This window comes from Gopherus flavomarginatus, chromosome 6, assembly GCF_025201925.1.
Source record: "Gopherus flavomarginatus isolate rGopFla2 chromosome 6, rGopFla2.mat.asm, whole genome shotgun sequence".
Lineage (NCBI taxonomy): Eukaryota > Metazoa > Chordata > Testudines > Testudinidae > Gopherus > Gopherus flavomarginatus.
In genome coordinates this window covers 5777715-5800442 of record NC_066622.1, presented here as the reverse complement: position 1 = coordinate 5800442, position 22728 = coordinate 5777715, and the positions used below count along the sequence as shown (strand labels likewise).

Genomic DNA, 22728 nt, shown 5'->3' with positions numbered 1-22728 from the left:
ATTGTGTCAAAGCTTTGGTCAAAGCAAAATAAGATTAGGAGATAATCAGACTATTACTGACCATATATTTAACTCTCAAAAAAGCAAGATAATACAAAGTGAAAACAAACCTCATCTGTAACCTACTTCATTATATATGTTAAGGATCCAGCAGTGATCAACAGAGATCTGGCTAATCTAGTGCTTATATTAAAAATTACAATATTTCTAGACTGCATTAAGTAAGAATAATAGGGCATGTTAAGATGGAGTTTGACTTTTCTTGCTTTGCAAGTGATTTCAGTAGTTTGTCAGTGAATAGAAATATACTGTAGCTTTTTGCAATTAGTAACAGGGGAATAAGGGAAAATGTATTAATTTAAAAACAATGACAACTCTTTGGTTTTTGAGAGATGAAAAAGATGAATTCATCAATCCTCATTTGACACCTTTTGACACCATCAATCCTCATTTGACACCATTTAACTTCAGGAAAACTTTAAACAAACAGCAGGGAGGGACACTGCACGCTGACTTTTAAATGTGCATCTGCTGTCATTTGTGCATGCATACAGCATGTGCTCCTGCAAACGTGGTTTGCATATGCAAACCAGGTGCACATCCAACCATCAAATTTAAGACAGAATTTACTGTGGTGAAAGTTGACAGGATAGAAATAACATACCTTACAATGCATTTTCCCAGGATTAAGTCATCCTGCACCCTTCAAAAATCAGATTCTTGTCGTCCCCCCCTCCAACTTAAAAAATGAGAAAGAAAAAAGGGAGCTTTGCAACATATTTTAAGTTAAAATTACTCTAGGAATCCTAAACAAACCCACAGCCACTGGTTTTCTTTCAAGATTATCAGCAAATGCAAATTACGCTTTTTCCTGAAATTTTTTTTCTGTTCCTGCGAGGATACAGAATATTGAGATTTACAATTACCCTGATCTCCAAGATTTAGGATTCTTGAAAAATTTCAATATCCTGAGTACTGACAAGAGCAGAGACATAATATGAGAAGTGTGTCATGTATGCATCCACTTGCAAACGACAATGCACCTAGGAGGTCTAATTACAGGCTCAAGCGATACATAAAGCATATATCATATCAGCCAAGAACCATTAAATATTTAGCAAAATTCTTTGAACACAAATTCTGTTATATATAATTACTTAAAAAACCCCAAAAACACATTTAAAGCTATGTCATAACCATTACTAACTACTGTACTATTTTTGTTCAGATTTGTTACATTTCAATGAACCACCTTACAAGTTACTGCCTTGTTTTGGAACTTAACATAGGTACCATTAGATTTAAATCCTTTCAGCAGAACAAAAACCCCACTACACACAGTTGGTATTCTATTACATGAGGTTTTCATCAGATATTTGACTAATGAAGATAAGCCAGTGAGTTGCAAAACATATTCCCCATTTGGTGTTTAATTACTATTCACAGAATTAATGGTACCCTGCAATATCGCAATCCGATATAACACAAGTTCATATATAGGGCGGTCGCAGTGGGGCTCCAGTGGCGCTTTAAAGAGTCCGGGGCTCCGGCCGCTGCAGGGAGCCCCAGGTCCTTTAAATTACCACTGGAGCCCTGCCGCTGCTACCCCAGGGCTGCAGCAGCAGCCTTCGGGCAGCACTTTAAAGGGTCCGGGGCTCCCTGCAGCGGCTGGAGCCCAAAGCTCTTTAAATCACTGCCGAAGCCCTGCTGCTGCTATCCCGGGGCTGCAGTAGCAGGGCTCGCCAGCAATTTAAAGGGCCCGGGGCTCCGGCTGCTGCGAGGAGCCCCAGGCCCTTTAAATCACTGCTGGAGCCCTGCTGCTGCTAGCCCGGGGCTGGGGCAGCGGGGCTTCACCAGTGATTTAAAGGGTCTGGGGCTCCCTGCAGCCGGAGCTCCGGGCTCTTTGAATTACCGCTGCAGCCCTGCCACTGCTACCCCGATATAACGGCGTTTCACCTACAACGCGGTAGGGATTTTTGGCTCCCCACAACTGCGTTATTGGGGTAGAGGTCTATTTGAAATTTCCCTAGCCATTTTGTATAACATAGTTTATATTACATAAAAAGAGCTGTATGTACATAATAGTGACATACAAACACAATTTTTTATCATAGTGCATGTCAAAGAATCCATGCCATGTCCTACATTATTTTGGATAAGACGATCTCACAATATCATAAAGTCATTTCTGAAAAGTCAGCATATTACTATATATTTTTGTGGTAGAAAAAAGTTCAATACATACTCAGTAGAAATAAACTCAAAAGCTCTACATTAATTTAATGTAAAGATTACAAAATTAAACAACAGAATTCAGGAAACAGAAATATGGTTTATATGCTAACATGAAATCAATCATATACAGATAATATTTTTGATTACTAGACTGTTAAAATGTCTCTCTCCATGTACACAGTGTGTGCTATACAGACCATTTGTCAATATGAGTACTGGTTATTAATTTTCTGATTAGATGAGTAATGTTATAACCATAAATTTGAAAAATGTAGTTTTTATACTAGATACCCTTTTGTTGTTGGCTTTTTACACTGCCGAAGCACACTGTTTTCTTTATTGCAGCTGTGCTTTTGTAATAGAAAAAAAGGATTTAAAAAAAAACAAACCTAAAACAGATTTCAATAAATTGAAGATTGCAGCAAAAATTACTTAGACACACTAAAAATGCAGAACAGACGTTTTCATGCTCAAAATTTTCTCTCATCCATGACACAGGCATGATTTTTTTATTTTATTTTTTTAAGGACTTTGATGTTTCAACAAAAATATTTACAACCCTCCCCCATGCAAATTATCACAGCGGAAGTGTATGCAAGAATGGTCAATTCCTTCAATCCCTGACATAACATTCAAGGAGATAGATCTGATGAGGTGCTGGTAAAATCTTAGTTACCAGTACATAATGACTCAGCAACAGAGCAGTGGTGTTTCAAATCACTTATAGCTTTATCAATTTTCCCCCCAACTGAGAGCTAAGAAGACACGATGTAAACTTGACTATCACTTTTGTGCCAGAGAAAGTGAGACTATAATAACATGGCAATTAAAGAATCTATTTTCTAGAGAATGTAAATAAAATAAATAAATTACAGCCTCAGAAATACTGTAGTCACTATTCTATCTCTATAATAGTTATAGTGCTTTTTACCAAATCAAATAGTTTGTATAAAAAAAGAAAAGTTAAGAATCATACCAAATGGTGATATATTTATGGAACTAATTTAAGAAATCACTGCAATTTTATAGTAAAAATGTCATCCATTAACACAGATTTTCGTTTCCCAAGTGCGTAATATTTATATCATATACCACATTGCGTTAGGCTTTGAACCTGACTATTTTAATCTCTTCCCTGCTGACCATGACTGTAACTCCGGTGTGATAGCAGTATGCGTCAGCATTCTTTGAAGTGTCACTTCAAAGACTGTGCATCAGGAATGTGACACAGCACCACTGGACATTTTACATCACGTACCCAGTACCTGAGGCAGCAAACCAGCAGTTACAAACAAGAAGAATCAGAGGTTATTACTGATGATCTTTCAATTGATTCTGAATTCAAATGCATTATTAAGTAATCTCAATACCTGAAAAATGCCAGTCCCTCTGTTTCATTCCCATCCTGTGTACTTGAACATCAACTTCATAAATAAAATGGATTTTGTTTTAATTAAATCTAACATGATTATAAGGTTAACAAATGCTTTCCAGTTTTCAATTAGAATGATTCAAAGAGGTTAAGTTAATTATTTTAAACAATTATAGAAGGCGCTTATTGCATTTCTATTAGGAATTTACTTGCTTTGTTTCATATATTTACAAGAATGATATTTAATTTGACATAATTCAAGTGCCTGTACAATACTTCAATGGTGAACTGAAATATTTTTATTAAGTATTTCCAAACTTATAGGCAGCAGCATACTTGACAAATAAGTATGATCAGTGAATATTTCACCAGGTTTTTTAAAAACTGTTTCCTGAATTGTGGAATCATGATTGTTGATGCGTCACTAATAGCACATTCCAGCAAATACTGAGCTAATATCATCAGAACCCGCCATGGAGAAGGAACTCTACCTATGGACAAACTGTCAGCTGTGTTCAATACCACATGGTATAAAACTTTATGTGATTCGATACCAAATATCAAACCTAGATAAAGGTGTACAAACTGAAGCAAAGCTGACCTACTTGCCCAGCGATTCAGGACAATCTTCCTCATACCCTGCTGATCAGTTGTGGTATAACACCACCTTCCTGCATCCTATAGCATCTTCACATAAGGGAAACTGTCAACTGTAGCACTGAAACTTCATATTTAAAGGGAGAAATTTAACTTTTGCTCGTTCACATCTTCTGTTGCTTATGTCAGCACCTCTCTAGTCCCATTTCAGCACCGCTTCCATACACTTTACAACAGCAAGTTTTTTAGCACTTTGAACTCTTTCTCTCCTAAACATTATACATTAAATGTTCTTAAAATAATGGAACCAGCTTATGCAGAAGAGACACCACAGATGGCAGTGGGAATGTCTCGGGAAGAACCACCATTGGGATACGTTTTTACATAACATGTCATTCAAAAATGAAAAAAAAAAAAAAGAACAGATTATACTGTGATGTAGAAGCAACATCTGAAAAGATTTGCGTTTTTAAAGTTTTTTTTCCTGCTTGTTTTTAAATAGAAATCTCAGGCTTTTGACTACCCTGTTTTTGGTGCAGGACTATATAGATGATTAGAGAAACAGTACAATTATGACAGGACTAAATACTGAAATCTGGTCAACTGAAGGCGAACGGTATTTATTTAGATTGCATAAAGCTTTGGTTTTATTGGATATGATTAACAACTAACAAACTCTTGACAAGCACTCGGGGGAATACCTTTCCTCCCTTGTCTAATGTTTCCTGCATCTCCAGCTGAGGGCTGAGTAAGCTTCCCCACCACTTCTGTAGTCCTCCCATAAAAACAGGGAAGACAAAAACATATTTTAAAATTTTGAAACAAGAAAAAAAAAAAGACTTAAAATACACATTCCACCTTTACACATAATTAAGTAGAAAAGAGGCACTCTCCTCCCCTTCTATGTCAACTTTAAGAATGGGATAAGAAACAAAATACTATACTGTTGTAGAAATATATGGAATGACCTCAAATTGAACACAGCATTCAGTTGTAGACATCTTGCATCTAAAAGGACACAGCAGGAATAGAAATGAGCAACAAAAGTGAGGAGACAAAGACTTCCATATGCAGCTTAAAGTGGATTAGGAACACCTAGCCCCTATCCTGAGATGTGAGTCATGCAAGTGGAGTCCTGCAGACCTCCCTAGATTTCACTGGGTCTCCACGGTGAGTGCCAGTTTCCTGAACACACTACATTGCAGGATTAGGACCTCATCTGTAAGGAAGTTCAACAGGAGGTATTATATAGGTATATAATAATCACGAATCACATTGCGAAGGACAACACGATGCTCTGACTGACTCCGTCCAACAATATGAGACAACACTCAATGAAATTAAAAAAGGAACAATGTAACATGGAAAAGGAAACTTATTTCTGCAGTATGAACTTGTGGAACTTACTGTCTCACAATATTATTGAAAACAAACAATGTACGCTCTGTTCTATACTAGACAAAAGATAACTACAGCAAGTCATTGCTTGAATTACACAACTTAAATTTACAACCACTTCTACAGAATGCTTTGTCTGGCATAGCTATTGTGTGTGTGCGTGCATTTTGGCATTGGTTACAGCATTTAGGCTGAGGTCCTTAGCTCAAATCTGCCTGAAGACAAGTGCAGTCTATAATGGTTTCTCTCCAATGCCGGCAAGAAGCCAAAATCACCACAGTTGAACTTGTTCAGCCAGTCTTCTGAACTCTGTCCCACAATGCAATGTTTCATATTTGGAAATTACTCATAAGCCTTTGTTTCCAGCAACAGCGATGTGCATTTTAGGTTAGATTCTTTAGGAGTCCCAGAAAACCTGGCTTCTGACCATAGCAATAATGTTCATGTTGCAAAATGCTTCTGTCAAAAGCGGTGTTGCTGTACAGCCACACTACACTACTGCAAGGAAAAGATGATACAATCGTTTCCTGCAGTCTATATCCCTTCAACACTATTCTTAGAAGAGCAAGAACTGTTTTAGTTTAGATTCAAAAATCTCTAAATGATCAATAAAACTCATAATTATGTATCTCACTATCAAGCATCCGTGTTGTAATCTAAGGATATTCAAGTAGCCTGAAAATGATGTTGGTCTATTTCGCAGTGGATACGTATGTCTCTGCGTCACAAAAATCATCTGTGGCACCTTTACTGACAGTGTCAGCAGTAAGGTAAGGAATTAAATTATTACGGAGACAACTATCCCCTTTCTACTCTAGAGGTGATCTGCAGGTCATAGGTGAGGTACATTGGCAGATCAGTGTGGAGAAGTCTGAACTCTCTTTTTGTGCTGTTCCTATCCTACGGATAAATAGAGAACTTTTCAAGATCACTAAAATCAAATCATAAGAAGCAACTGCAGATACTCTTCTGTTATATAAAAATAAACAAAGGAGTACTGACATTCACACTTCATGACAAAAGCTGATTACCACATGGAGTCAGAAGAAATTTTCCCCACAATACTCCACAACAGGCCACGTGCTTTTGGAGTTCTTCCTCTTCCTTTGAAAGTTCTAGCATAGGCCCTATCTGAGTCACCATGACAAATCAGACAGCTGACGGACCTAGTCAGCTACTGTATTTTAAAGAAATTTCTTCCATTTAAATCTATTCTGTTGGATAAACAAATATATATTCTGAGGGCCCTTTATCCAGCCTACATAAAAGAAATATTTACTCAAATCAAAATAATATTAGATATATTTTAGACAATATCATAATTAGAAATAAATGCATCACTCCAACAATTTAACTACAAATAAAACAAAATGCTTAGGGCCAAACTCTGCAATCAGATGGACTAACATGGACTGCACTGACTTCCGAGTGATACACACACACACACACACACACAAAATGTAGCCTATATTTTTTTCCTCAAAATACTGAATACAGTATACAGTAGATGCCACTTAATAGGAATGACTTATAAATGGTTGCTTTGGTTGAATGTGTCTTGTATAAACAAAACAGAACAAGCATTAGAAGAATGGTTTTCTGAAATTCTTCTTGAAACTATCTTCATGAAATAAAAGCATTCTAACTGGAAATTCACTTAAGCCTCTCCTTCCAAATATTTTCATTCAGTATCAGTGAGAAGACGCTGCCTTCAGTCTACCTTAATGAAGAAGTGCATTTGAGTTTAAATATTTCACTCTGAAGCATAGATCCTGCATTTCAAAAAACAAAACAGCTAAAAAGAAACGTACTGAAAGCAAAAATTATATTATTTGTATATATTCTGTAAATACATTTTACTTGTGTTCTGATAGCACCTAGATCAGTGGTTCTCCAACTTTTGTACTGTGACCCCTTTCACACAGTAAGCCTCTGAGAGCAACCCCACCACCGCCACCTTATAAATTAAGAACACTTTAAAATATATTTAACACCATTATAAACGCCAGAGGCAAGACAAGATTTAGGGTGGAGGCCGACAGCTGGAGATCCCCCATGTAATAACCTCGCGACCCCCCAAGGGGTCCCAACCCCCAGTTTGAGAACTCCTGACCTCGAGGCCCTAACAAGGTCATGGTCATACTGAAGCATACTACTTGCATGGAGGCCAGACAAACTACTTTAGTGCATTTCAGAATAGCTCAACTGCAAGGAGGAGAGAGACAATTTTAAGATTTTCTGGGAAAAGTGAAATAAAATTCATTAATTTGAGAGCTGCTTTCCAGAATTGTTTTACTTGGTGGATGCCCATATTAATTCAATATGCATTGAAACTGGATGGCGGGGATATTTTCTGCCATATTGAAATATCCTATTGAAAATGTACCCATTTTTCCTCCTTTGCAGAGCTCCTGAATTAGGGAAACATGGCTATTCCTAACTCAAATGGATCTGTTTAAAAGGGGAACAACAACATTTGGTCTAGTTTTATAGTTCAGCTACTTCAACAACAACAAAAAGTCAGCTCTCTTTTCCCTGGTAGGCTCATTTACAACACCTGCTATGAAAGATGAATGTAAATGGTACTCTGTCCTTTCCCTAATAAGGAGAATAACTCTGAGAGCAGACCAAAGTGTTAGTTTCTTCAACTCAGAAAGTAACTATGAACTGCCTTGAGCCACTTCAATTAAACAATGCTTCAATCTCGCTACTTTGCTTTTTGATACATACTGATAATTGTTGAAAATAAAAAACAAAAAACACACCAATATTCAGCAGATATAAACTTTGATATAAATTAATTCTAATTTTTCCTCTACTACTTCTGATCCATTTATAAATTACTACCAACCCAGACTACCACGGCTTGTTAGCCACTGAAGTGTGGTGGCTTCGCACTTGTACTCTTCCAATTCATCGATGACGCTGCTATCTTTAAAGATCATAGAAAGCTAGCTATAAAGTTATATCTGCCTCAAATCTGACTCTCCTTGAAAAAAGTGTTACAGCAGGGCTCAGTGAATTTTCAGATTCATAACCAGAGCACTTGTTGCAAAATCCTTCCCTTGCCACAGAACTATGTTGCAGAATTTAAAATTTTAATTTTTAAAAACAGGTATCTAGCCTTATGGTTCTGAAAATAACCTTATAAGCTAGAATGAATACAAACTGATGCAGGTTCTGTTTCTATACACATAACAATAGATCTGAGGTGTCAACCGGACTACATATTTCAATGCACTGATCATTGTGAAACCTGGAGATGACAATATAAGTATCATCACTGTTAAAATCATTGTTCACTGCTCATCATTTGATTACAAAGTTCTAGCTAACGGGCTTGACCCACAATCTCAAACCACCTTTCAAACCTAACCAGGGGCTTGCTTGGTGAAATCATGCATGCTTGGTGAAGTCAATGGCAAAACTCCCTAGGACTTTTATGGTGCAGGACCGGGCCTCAAAACCCCAGCTATCCCTTACTCAACTTGAAGATCTCCAGCTTCCTCACTGACAACTTCTCCTATGTAATTTATGAATTATCAATACAAAAATCTGTAGCATAATGAAAATGGAGTCTGAGCAACAGCAAATAAATTGCATTTGACATAAAAAACCAAACATGACTACTATTATGGCTGAATTACTCATTTTTTATGTTTGACTCATTATAAACATCCATTTTTTTATTTTATTGGAAGTTGGCATAGTATTTTTGACCTGCCATACCAGAGAGCCACAGAAGGTGGTCCAAACAACGCTCACGGCACCTACTATTCAAAACTGCTCAAACACAGAGTTTAAGAGGTCACAATACTTAGCACAGACTCTATAAAAACAAAAGCTGCGTAAGTATTGTATTTTAGTATTGCAAATAAATTTGTTTTGTTTGGGAAGCCGTTAAAAAAAATTACATATTTCTTAATATAAATGCAGTTGGTGAAAGGTACCAGATACACAAAAATGAAATTCTTTTTATTCCCAGAAAAGGTATACCAAAAGCATCAGCAGTCCAAGTCTTCCTACACAATGCTCTGCTTCAACTCTGTTTTGGTGGGATTATAATCAAGGGCTGAGAGGATAGTTCGTTATCTATGGTCTTGGCTGAAGCTATCCTCAAGAATACAAATGGGTAACAAAATATTTTTATAATGTGAGTTTTTCCCATGAGGAAACATTTTGAGACTAACAGCTCATTTCACACACACCAAATAGAAATATCTAATTTGAATTCTGATTTGTAACTTTGAGATAGTTATCCAGAATTTTCATTGCCGATCCATTATGCCATACAGTCTTGTTGTACAATACAGCTGCAACCATTACATATTTTTGGGGGGGGGAGTGGGAGAAGGAAACAGGTGAGGGACGGGGGCACATCATTCATACAATTCATCTGCTGAGATAACTTTAGATTTAAAAAGCTTTCCAGCAGAGGGAAGTATTTTGACTGCAGTAAAACTCCCTGGCCCTTCCTTCTACGTTCATTTCTGCTGTCCTACACTAGAGAGTGAATTCACGTTATCAGGTTTTAGCATATGTTGTAGAAATCTTGCAACGTATAAATATTAATTTGCTGCATCCATTCCTTGTGCTGTCTCCTACCCCACTGCAAAAGCACTGAGAAACAACAAAAAGGACTTCGTACATACCAGCACCTTTCACAGTAGCTATAGCTTGTCTTCCATTCAAAAAGGAAAAAAAGTTTAATTTTTAGCATCTTGCAAATAAAGAGAACATTTGGACAACTGGAATAAAAGGCAGTGATTCTGAATCAAATATTTCTATGCTTTGGGGATAATAAAACTTTGCCCATGTGCTTGTAGTTATTATAGATTTTAGGTTCTAAAGGACAATTCTCCAGACTCCTTCATACACACTATCACTGATACACTGTGCTGCCCTCAATCCTCTTGACTCTTTGCCTAAAACCTACTACTCCCATCTTTATTATTTCTTCCTTATCCCAAGGGTATCTTTGTTCCTATTAACTTATGACAAACACACCAAAATGAGAGGTTGTATACTTAGCTGTTACACTTTGGCCTAGGTGCTGAACCACACATTTGAGCATTTCGGGTGCTGGGTTGTGTTTTGAGTTTGGCTGCATAGTAACTTGTACGTGATAAAAGTCAGATCTGGCCCAAGTCTGCACTTTGGCCATTGCTGCCACAGGCATATGTGTACAGAGGGAGGAGACAGAAATCACTCTGCGCATTACAATGAAAGAAATCATATTTGAAGATGGCAATTTTAGGATAACTTTTGACTGAGATAACCTTTTTTCTGCATTGTTTACATGTTTGATGATATTATAAATTGTTGCAGGAACACTATATTTCAATACCATATTTTCTGAGCTATTCTCCTTTGCCCGAGCTTTTATTGTTTAAGAATACAGCAGAAGCCACTGAAAAGGCAACATTAGCCAATAATGCTTGATAATCTCCTATTCTAAGTATAGGGGAAATCTGTGCTAATTTCCGATAACACTTTGTGGCAACTGCTAGCTAATGGTGACTTTTTGGTGATCACATGTGTATGAAAGAGAATTTAAGCACTTGTCGTTCTTGCTTCTTATAGGGTTTGAGGTACACCTCTAGCCCAATATAACACGACCCAATATAACACGAATTCGGATACAACGTGGTATAGCAGCTCTCCGGGGGGGTGAGGATGCGCACTCCGGCAGATCAAAGCAAGTTCGATATAAAGCGGTTTCACCTATAATGTGGTGAAGATTTTTTGGCTCCCAAGGACAGCGTTATAATCGAGGTAGAGGTGTACTCAGTATCCTTGACTCCCATGGAGGCACTAGATATCTTGCAAGATCAGGGTTATATTATTATACTACCCCCAAAACAGGCTGAGTATTGTCCAAACAGAAAAGAAGACACAGTCCTAGCTTACAATCTAACATGACATTCTATTTGTAGCACCACAATCATCTCCTCTGCAATAACTGATGTCATAATCAAAATCTGGGTTTCAAATAAGAAACAAAGGGATGGAGAGAATGAAAGCGGACTCTACAGATAACCTTATAAATAGCATCAGGTCTGAACACAAGATTTTTCAAACTGTTTAACAGAAACACTTATGATTTTTAAAGCACCATAACTCACCTTTACTGTCCACCTGTAACTGTTTTATTATATCCAAAAGACTCCTGGGCTCTTGAAACACTTTGTATGATGTCTGAATCTTAATATTCCATTAACAGAAAATGACATATGCAGAGGAAATTTTCCTGATAAAATATTAAATGTGATTTGCAAAGACTGTTTTTAAGACTGTTGTGCCTTTTTGCTCATGTAGTTTATTTCAATTTAATAAAAATATACATAAAATATTTGCAAACAAGGGCCTATCTGGAACCTTTGACATGATTTAACAAAACAAAAATAATCTCAACCCAGCAGCTCCACCAAAGGCCCTAAACAGAACGTGAAACCAACTCATCAACACTCAACCGAATAAAACTTAACTTTTTGCTTAGGCTTCCTAATCAGCATCATATCTTCTAGTTGTTCCCCCAAACTGCTAATATTGCCCCTCTCTCATTTGGATTGAGCTTCAGAGTTTGGACTATGGGTATGTTTACATTGCAATTAGAAACCTGACTCGGGCTGCTGCGGGGGTCTAACTGCAGTGTACATATACACTGACTGGATCAGGTGATATAAGAGTGTCATAAGCACACTGAGAGCACTGCAGCGAATACCTTTTAACTAAGCCTCCTAGCAGCCCCATATGCACAAAAAAGAAGGGGAGATACAATAAGTTCTATTGAACTTCACATGACAGCACCTTTAGGGAAGTGCCACTATCTCAACCCCCTTCTAGGAATGCTTTTCAAAGCAAAAATAGTGCCACTCAAGGCAGCACCATCCATTTGCACTGAAGTATACAGGTGATTCAGCAACACCTGATGAGGAAGAGTACCTCAAGCTGCTGATAGATCTATCATCAGAAAGGACACCCATCTTCACTCATCTACCAATGCAGTTCTATCTCATATCCACGTCTGTACCCTGACTGACAAGGAGATCTGAAGCATCTAGATATTCTAGAGTTGTTTTGCCACAATCTTCTCTATATTATTTTTAAAAAAAAAACAAAAAACCAAGATTCAATACCGGACAACAGTTAGCCATATTGTGAGTGTCGAGCGCTGTTGACTTCTTGAGCAAATGTGATACTAACTTCTTCATGGGTTTGTCTTCACTAGAAAATTAGGTAGCTTTAGAATAACCTTGTAGAATCGTGTTAACTAGCATGGTGTTAAATGTGACTTTGTAGTGGATACAGATAGGAACAAGCTGTGTTTAACGTCTTGTCAGCTGGCAATGATTAAGCCTATAGTTCCAGTAGAGTTTAATCACAGCCAGTTGACATATAAAACAAAAACTTGTCCCTGTCTATGTTAATTGCAAAGTCATATCAGTGCATATGATTCCTCAAGACTGTGTTAATTTTCTAGTGAAGACAAGGTCTCAATAAGGGAGGAGTTAATCTCCATTCATAAGAAGGACTTAGTACTTTTCCACTGGCTATTACCAGACTGGAAGAACATAGATTCAGTGGACGAGTAGTGACATGAAATATTCCCAGCATTATGTCAGTTAGCGTTACTGTCCTAAACTCAATCCAGTAAGACCTAACATTTGCCCCCTCAGATCAGACTCTACAGGCACCAAGCAGATAGCTGAATCTATTCAATTTTGTCTACAAAGTAATCAGAAATTTTCTCATGATAGTAGCGACTCTAATCAGACATTGAGTTCCATCAGCTAGAAAAAAAATCCACTGACAGACTTTGTGGATGCTATAATGGAGACAAAGAACCACTTCTTCAACCATGGCATAAGAAATAAAAAATTCTTTGAGACATCCGAGTCAACCCAAGACTTCCAACACAAATGCTGTCTTCCCTTATGCTTCCTTTGTTGCAGGTCATCTGTAAACCACTGTGAAAAACTGAAGAAGGAACCTAGGGCCTACCCCATCAACAGGATATAAAGAGAACTCTAAAATGTTTCTTTTTCCATGTATGTTTTTTCTCTTAAATAATATCGTGTGTCTCAAGCCTGGTCTTCTCTCTTTTTTTTCCTGGTGGACTTCTTGGGACAGGGACCCTCACATGTATAATGTGTGCGCACATGAATTTACTGAAACAACAGGGTGAAAGTACGGCATCTCATGTGTTCATTAGACATCAGAATTTAAGTAGATATTAAAACTGTTTGCTTGTGTCTGTTTTTTGTTAAACTGTCTAAGCAAAATGCCCTCTCTCTCTCTCAGTTACTCTGCCTTCGATTTTGTGATGTCATAATTCCATTAGCTCTTTTGTCACCACAGAGCATTCCAGGATAGGCAAGACACGAACGTATCTAATAACCAAACACAATTTTCTTCCCTAACCACTTTGGAAGGGTTTTATATATTGATGAAAGTTGACAGCAGATATCTTTAACAACTCCCCACCCATCATAGTGTCTGTATTTGCAATTACTAAAATTAAATTAAAAATATCACAATAACTAAAGTTCTGTCTAAAATGAAATTAGCAAAAAGATGCTCGTAAGTTTACCACTATCAGTTATCCGAGCCTGGGTGGGGAGCGGAAGGGGTGGGACTAGCTGCTTCTCACTCTGGTTGCTCCGAGTCACTGCTCTGTGCAGCGTGGCAGCTGTCTGAGAATGAGCCTGGCTGGAGAGGGGCTGGTGGGCTACCCCCTGCCCAGGCCCAGCTATTGGAGATGGAGCCCATGCGAGCCGGAGTCCCCTCTTTCCTCTGGCATGTGTCTGGCTTGCATGGCCGACACCACCTCACCAGCAAGGCTCTCACAAGCAGCTGCTGCACTGCATAGGGTCAGCAAGCCGGAGTGGCCAACTTCAGCTGCATGAGAAATGCTTCCGTCCCGCCCCCTAGCCAGGCCCAGCTGCCAGGGACAGTGGCCAAACATGGTGGGGGTGGGGGGCAGGGGAGGTGCATCAAGAATAAGATAGCGTCCCCCAACCGCAGGTAACTCTGGTGGGGCAGGGAGAGCACAGAGGCCCTGTGCTTGGCACAGGGTGGGGGGTCTCTGGGCAGAGGAGACATATGGGGTGTGTCCTTCTCTTTAGAGTGTGCCCCCTCCCATTCCCCCAGTATGGGGAGGCAAGAGTCATCTACGATAAGAAGGATGAATATGAATGTTACCCTACACTGAGGTTTCAAGTTTGTATTGGGAAGGTACATTAAAAGGATTAGGCTTTATGCATCACTGTTTCTGAACAGTATCTAGTGAATACAGTGCAATAAGTTGTGGTTTTGTCCCACGGCAAAAAGCTGGTTTGCAGGGGAATTGAATCCCTGGTTGGTTCACAAACAGTAGGTGATAAGACGTTGAGTGGATGAACTGGAGCACAGTCTATCATATAAACTACGTAGATAAAAATACTTGTACTGATTTATTTCCAGCACAATCTTACATGTAAAATACTGAACGTTGTGAAAAGATTTCAGTACACTGAATACTTTAAAATACAAATCCCTGAGCTAAATGGTGTCTAGGCTTCACTCCCAGCCACCAAAGACCTCCCAATCTGAAAGTCTGGTTGAAATCTTGGGCTCACACTCCACACCAGCTGCTGTAGTCCATGCAGTGCCTCAAAGCTCAGCATGGAAGGATACGAATCTTAAAAAGCAACACTAGACAGGGTCCACTGAGACTCTATCTTTGGTAAATGTCCTTGAGGATCTGAGACCAAATGATTGTATTTAGGGTGTCGACTGAAGGGAAAGGAGTGGCAGCTTGGAGTGAGAGAGAAGTAGCTACCAACTGAGAGACACGATGGTCCAGAGCAGGGGTAGGCGACCTATGGCATGTGTGCTATAGGTAGCACACGAGCTGATTTTCAGTGGCATTCACACTGCCCGGGTCCTGGCTACCGGTCCAGGGGGGCTCTGCATTTTAATTTAATTTTAAATGAAGCTTCTCAAACATTTGAAAAACCTTATTTACTTTATATACAACAACAGTTTAGTTATATGCTATAGACTTATAGAAAGAGACCTTCTAAAAACATTAAAATGTATTACTGGCACGTGAAACCTTAAATTAGAGTGAAAAAATGAAGACTTGGCACACCACTTCTGAACGGTTGCCAACCCCTGGTCCAGGGGTTTCGTTGCTAACCTGGGATTTAAGAGACTCAAGTTCAAGTCCCAGTTCTGTCACAAACTTCCTGTGTGACCTTGGGCAAGTCATTTAGGCCCAGATGCTCAAAAGTACTGAGAGGGTTAGGTGCCTAAATATTTGAGGATCTGGGCCTTGGTCTCACGGTGCCTCAGATAATGGCACTGCCCCACTTTCTAGGAGTGCTGTGAGAATAAATATTAAAAAGATTCTCAGGCACTCAAGATATTCTGGTAATAGTGGGCACAGAAATACAATAGATAAAACAGACTATATATTTTTGGTGCAGAGGTCCAAAGTTTGCAGGAATCCAGTCACGAATAAAAAGGTGCCCTGTTCAAATTTTCTAGCATGCAACATTTTCCCTGGCCAAAAGGTTTAGTTATAAAGTTTTCTCTGTCTGCTTTGGATTATTAAATGGATATAGGCTGGCATTTGTTGTTGCCCATCAACATTACTGACAAACATTAAAGCATTAATACAAGAGTTTTTTTTGTTTGTTTTGTAAAGAGAGGTCCCCTTTGAACCACATAATATGTATTATAATCCCATCAAATTCAGACTTAAAATTTGAATGAACTGCCAAGACAGAGGGCTGAAAATGAATAGACCTTTTAGAATCTTGACAGAATGTTGTTTTTCACATTCTAATAGTACGTTATGAATTCCCTTCAAACTTAAGCCCCAATCCTGCAACTTGTTCAGGAAACTGAAGTCAATAGGCTCCGTGTAGTCTCAGGGGCAAGCTGCATGACTGTGAAGGAAGAATCTCATTCACCTTGTTAACCTTCAAAATATAGAAACCTTACAGCAGTTGCTCTCAAAATTTTATACTGGTGATCCCTTTAACATAGCAAGCCTCGAAGTGCAAATCCCGCCCCCTATAAATTAAAAACACTTTGTATATATTTAACACCATTATAAATGCTAGAATCAAAGCGGGGTTTGGGGTGGAGAGTGACAGCTTGTAACCCCCCATGTAATAACCTCGCTACCCCTTGAGGGGTCCCGATCCCCAGTTTGAGAACCCCTGCCTTAGAGGTTTGCATTTTAATACCTGAAGGCAGGAAAAAAGAGGTTTGAAAATCAGCCTTAACTGATGGAGCCATGGTTCCATTAGTTAAGGTTGTAAAGATTTTTGATGTTTCTGTAATATTTTGCACAACACTTAGTATAGCAGACACAAATAATGCTAATTTAAGCACCTATGAAACTATCACACTTGTGTGGAAGGAATGAACTTATAAAACAATTATTAAAATATACGTTATACTGGGACAATGGCAGAAATATCCCAGTGTTTCTGAATCACATAACATGCACCCCACTGCAATTCCTATGAGGGCTGCTGCTTATTGATTTTGACCCAGTCTTTGGCAGCAAAATTCTCATCAAATATCCAGTTGGTGCTTACAGCAGGTCAGCACTACCAGCCTTAGCAAGGCTCCGATCCCTACTATAGTCTGGCTGTAAACTATCACTGATATTTTCAACTGTCATATAAACTACTCAAAACAGGTCTAATTGAGTCCATGTTTAACACACCCATGGCTCATATATGCTACACTTCCCAATGATAATACCACCAGTGGAGCTCAACCATTGTTAGCAACATTAGAAAATTCTGAGGCCATTGCCCTGGTGGAAACAGTGTCTGAATTGAGACAAGAAGTCAAACATGAAAACAAGACTTATTACTGGTTTTTCATCTCTAGTTACAAAATTGCTGACAACGTATATGCTTCACCAACTTTTGTCTACACCTGTAAATAGTATTTCTATTTGTCCAAGTTCAGGCTGTTTATCCTTGCTTCACTGCTTGCTGTCTGTATATCACTCCCACTATGTATTAACAGTGTCCTAAGTAATAAACATGAGGCACTGACTTGATTGGAAAAAAAGGTAGATCAGTGCTCCAGTACTAAAATAGAACTGATCAAGTCAATTTAAAAAACAACAGAGTATACTGTAGAATGGTCCATGGGTGCTGCTCCCAAAGACACTGTGGCCTGCTAGAGACTATTTAGGGACAAAGATCATCATGTTAACCAATTAAAAACCTGGTCTGAATAAGTCAGCCAGATTTATTATGATACCTTTGGTTAAGAGGCCATTTGATACCTTAAGACACCCACTAAGGAACCTTAGATACAAAACAATGGTCTTGAAGATCAGGTGAGTTTTCTCCACATGCACGTTCTAACAACATAATTACAAGCAGGGAAACCTCTTCATGCATGTTTCGTCTTAATAACAAATCATGCTCACCTTCTCTACAGAGTCGCATTGCTTCTCGATTTTTCCCATACTCCTTGAAACTTTCTTCCAATGCTGTTCCTTAAAAAACAAAACCAAAAACAACACCCAGACATTAGGCAACACAGCCTACACAGAGTTGTGGTGATGCAGTCAGTCACCAGTACACTTGCCAAAACCCTGTGCGGTCCTATACTTACATACAGGTGAGACTGGCACATGGAACTTGCATATGCACCGTTCCCTACCATAAAAACCAGCATAGATGAGAGGTACAGAACACTGGTCCACCCAGGATCCTAGAGGAAAGGTGCAGGATCCCAGAGCTCACACAGTTCTTCCAGCTGCGTACCTATGAAGAGTGATGCCCCACCGGAGGTTCACACAGACCTCCTCCATCAGAGTATGCAGAATACCAGGGGCGGCCCCTAGGACTTACTTACATCTCCAACTGGTGCACCTGGGATCGCAGGGGCTCTAGGTGCTCCCCAGTATGTCTCTCTCTCACACACCCACCAGCGCTCCCAAGATCCCGGGGATGGGGGAGGGGGAGTTTCCCGTCCCCGGGCTCACGCAGACCCTCTAACCAGTGCATCCAGGACCCATCCCGGAGACAGGAGTGTTGCAGGAAACACCCTGCCTCGCACACATTCCTCCAGCAGCGTGCCCAGGATCCCGGGGAGGAGGGTCCCGGCCCCGGAGCTCGCACAGATTTCCCCCGGCGGCGCTCCGCCCCCAAGGCTCCCAGGGGTAGCTCTCCCGGAGCGGTGCCCGGCTCGGGTGGCCCCTTGCCCGGGCGCTCCCGAGCTCCCCGGGGAACGTGGAGGGGGGGCGCTCTGCTCACCGTCGTTTCCGTGAAGTTTAGCAGCATCGACCCAGTGGCTCCAGGGCTGCCCCAGCATCGCCTCCGGGCTGGGCAGGGACCTGCGCTCTCCCACGGTCGCCATTGCCGCTGTGGTGGCGGAGGGGCCGGGGCCGCTCTCGCCGCCGCCGCCGCCTCCTCCTCCTCCGTGCCGGGGCCGCCGCCGCCGCTGCCTGGCCGCCGCCGCTCTGCGCTGTTCCCCTCTGACGTCACCCACGGCCCGCGCCGACATTCTTTCCGCTGCTACAATGTAACGAGAAAAGTCAGCGGGCTCTTAAGGTGGCGCCGCGGTTAAGGAGGCTCCGAGATGTTACCAGCCCACCACCAAGACAGCGGGCTGCTGCCGCTACGGATACTCACAGCAGCAGAGCCAGCCTCTTCCTTGGGTTCGGGGCCCCATTAACTTTCTACAAGCACCTGTGGGGGCGGGAGGGGCCCTTCAGAGTCTCGTGAAGCGGGGCAGTGTTCTAGGATCCCAGCTCATGGCCATGGTGTATAAGTATCGTAGGCGAGCCAGGATGTTCCCTTCCCCTTTTGCTCCCACAGTCGCTTTTAGGTCACTGGTGGCAATAAACGCAGCTGTTCTCCTCCCACAGCCCTACAATTCCTACTCAGGAAGCTGCTCTGCAAAAAGGAATGGAGGTGAAGACCCGACAAAAGCCAAGTCCACATCACCCACCCCTCCCGTCCCGAAGAAGTGAATTCCGAGAGGCAGGCTCGTGGGAGGAGGTCTATGGCTGAAGGGACGATAGAGTAACGTCTTCATCAGCTACAGTTTTGTCATTTTAGAAATAACTAACCCACATCTCCCCCTGCACAAATTGTGTGAGCCGATTAACGTAGGTCATTTCTGCCCAGCAGCACTCACGGGACTCCCTTAAACAGGGCGCCTCCCTCCCCACCTTAAAGTCTTCACGTCACGCCCAGGAGTAGAGGCTCTATAGGAAACAAGCAGGAAACTAACCCCATGTATGTAACTCATCCTCACCCCACCCCATACATACTCCTTTCACAAGGGTCACCCACCAATCTTTCCTTAAAAGGTGCCGTTTAATATCTAATACATTTCGCATTATTATTTTTCCCAGCTAGGCAGATTTACTTGTGTGACTGTCCCTTCTCCCAGGCTATGATTCTTCACGCGTTTACATCTGTCAAAAACCGAAATGAAGACATAGGCTGCCAACTATCTACGCTCTGGGTTATTTGGGGTTAAAAGAAAGCAGCAACAGCAAAAAAAATCTCTTCATTTAATGAGAAAGAGTTAAAGCTAAAATGATGACAAATTACTAGCAAGACAAATTATTCTAAAGAATCCTTAACTGCTTCAAGCTCTTATGTCAGTAGCTCCACTGACCACTGTTCAGTGGCACACTGAACTTAAAGGGGCACAACCCATTTAAAGCGGATATTTTAAAATAATCCTAAAAACTAAACACTTTGTTAAAACTGAATATATTAATTAGATTGATACAATTTTGCTTTTTACATTCCACTCAGATTGCACAATTAAAATATTTTGAATAGGTCAATTTCACTTTTGTTTTTACTCAATTTTATTTTCCAGTTATTCACGCACAAATTATTGGTTGTTCACAAAACTGCTGGGTCATGTTTTTTGATTCACAGATTTTGTAACTACTGCCCAACATTTTATTTTTAATATCTTCATTTTTTGCCTAAGCTAATAGATGGTGTTGAGTAGTATTTAAATTAAGTGATATAACTAGGGCTGTCAAGTGATTACAAACATTAATCGTGATTAATTGCATGATTAAAAAAATTAATCATGATTAATTGCACTGTTAAACAATAATAGAATACTATTTATTTAAATATTTTTGGATGTTTTCTACATTTTCAAATACATTGATTTTAATTACAAACACAATACAAAGTGTACAATGCTCATTTAATATTTATTTTTATTACAAATATTTGCACTGTAAAAAAGAAACTTTATTTTTCAATTCACTTAATACAAGTACTGTAGTGAAATCTCTATCGTGAAAGCTGAACTTACAAATGTAGAATTATGTGCAAAAAAATCTGCATTCAAAAATGTCAAACTTTAGAGCCTTTAGTCCACTCAGTCCTACAGTCAGGCAATCACTCAGACAAACAACTTTGATTACAATTTGCAGGAGATAATGCTGCCTGCTTCTTGTTTACAATGTCACCTGAAAGTGAGAAAAGGCGTTTGCATGGCACTGTTGTAGGCGGCATTGCAAGATATTGACATGTCAGATGCGCTAAAGATTCATATATACCTTCATCTTCAACCACCATTCCCGAGGACATACATCCATGCTGATTACAGGTTCTGCTCGATAACGATTCAGAACAGTGCGGATCAACGCATGTTCATTTTCATTCTCTGACTCAGATGCCACCAACAGAAGGTTGATTTTCTTTTTTGGTGGTTTGGGTTCTGTAGTTTCCGCAACACGAGTGTTGCTCTTTTAAGACTTCCGAAAGCATGCTCCACATCTCGTCCTTTCAGATTTTGGATGACACTTCAGATTCTTAAACTTTGGGTCAAGTGCTGTAACTATTTTTAGAAATCTCACATTGGTACCTTCCCTTTGCGTTTTGTCAAATCTGCAGCGAAAGCGTTCATAAAAGGAACATGTGCTGGGTCATCATCCAAGACTGTTATAACATGAAATATATGGCAGAATGCTGGTAAAACAGAACAGGAGACATACTATTCTCCCCCCAGGAGTTCAGTCACAAATTTAATTAACGCATTTTTTTTTAATGAGCATCATCAGCATGGAAGCATGTTCTTTGGGGCGGTGGCTGAAGCATGAAGGGGCATACGAATGTTTAGCGTATCTGACATGTAAATACCTTGCAAGGCTGGCTACAAAAGTGTCATGCGAACGCCTGGTCTCACTTTCAGGTGACATTGTAAATAAGAAGCAGGCAGCAATATCTCCCATAAATGTAAACAAACTTGTTTGTCTTAGCGATTGGCTGAACAAGAAGCAGGACTGAGTGGACCTGTAGGTTCTAAAGTTTTACATTGGTTTTGTTTTTGAGTGCAGTTATGTAACAACAACAAAAATCTACATTTATAAGTTATGCTTTCAGGATAAAGAGATTGCGCTACAATACTTGTATGAGGTGAACTGAAAAATACTATTTCTTTTATCATTTTTACAGTGCAAATATTTGTAATAAAAATAATATAAAGTGAGCATTGTATTCTGTGTATTAGAAATCAATATATTTGAAAATGTAGAAAAAATCCAAAATATTTAATACATTTCAATTGGTCTTCTATTGTTTAACAGTGTGATTGATCGCGATACATTTTTTAAATTGCATTTAATTTGTTTGAGTTAATCACGTGAGTTAACTGCGATTAATTGACAGCCCTAGATACAAACCTTTTGTGAAAAATATTTCTGATTATTAGCAGCTCTACATGCTTGGAAGTAAACATAAGTTTTGCAAAATTAAACTCTTCTATGAACTGACTCCAAAAATATTTTTAAAATTCAGAGATTTTTTCCCTGTGAATTAAAATGTTAAAGTAAAATTACCAATTTAAAATCACAGACACTGATCCTGCGAAGTCTTAGACCATGTCTACACTAGCGAGCTTACAGCAGCACAGATGTACCGATACAAGTGCGCCGCTGTAAGACTGCTTGTGTAGCAGCTCTATGCCAACAGGAGAGCTCTCCCTTCAACATCATAAAACCGCTTCCATGAGCACCGGTAGCTATGTCAGCGGGAGAAGCTCTATCACCAACATGGCGCTGTCTACATGGATGCTTTTGTCAGAGTAACTTCTGTTGCTCAGAGGTGTGTTTT

At 39.8% G+C, this 22728-nt stretch overlaps 1 protein-coding gene across 2 annotated transcripts in view; it reads right to left on the bottom strand.

The window, feature by feature from the left end:
- Positions 1-22728, bottom strand: part of ATXN7 (ataxin 7) — a 136489-nt gene that overhangs the window by 70974 nt on the left and 42787 nt on the right. For both annotated transcript variants that reach the window (XM_050957321.1, XM_050957322.1), the window contains 2 exons: positions 18886-19146; positions 18054-18122 (listed from right to left, as the gene is read on the bottom strand). In XM_050957321.1, the coding sequence (XP_050813278.1) occupies positions 18054-18122; positions 18886-19135 (319 nt within the window). In that variant the 5' untranslated portion in view covers positions 19136-19146. The remainder of the gene's footprint in view (positions 1-18053; positions 18123-18885; positions 19147-22728) is intronic.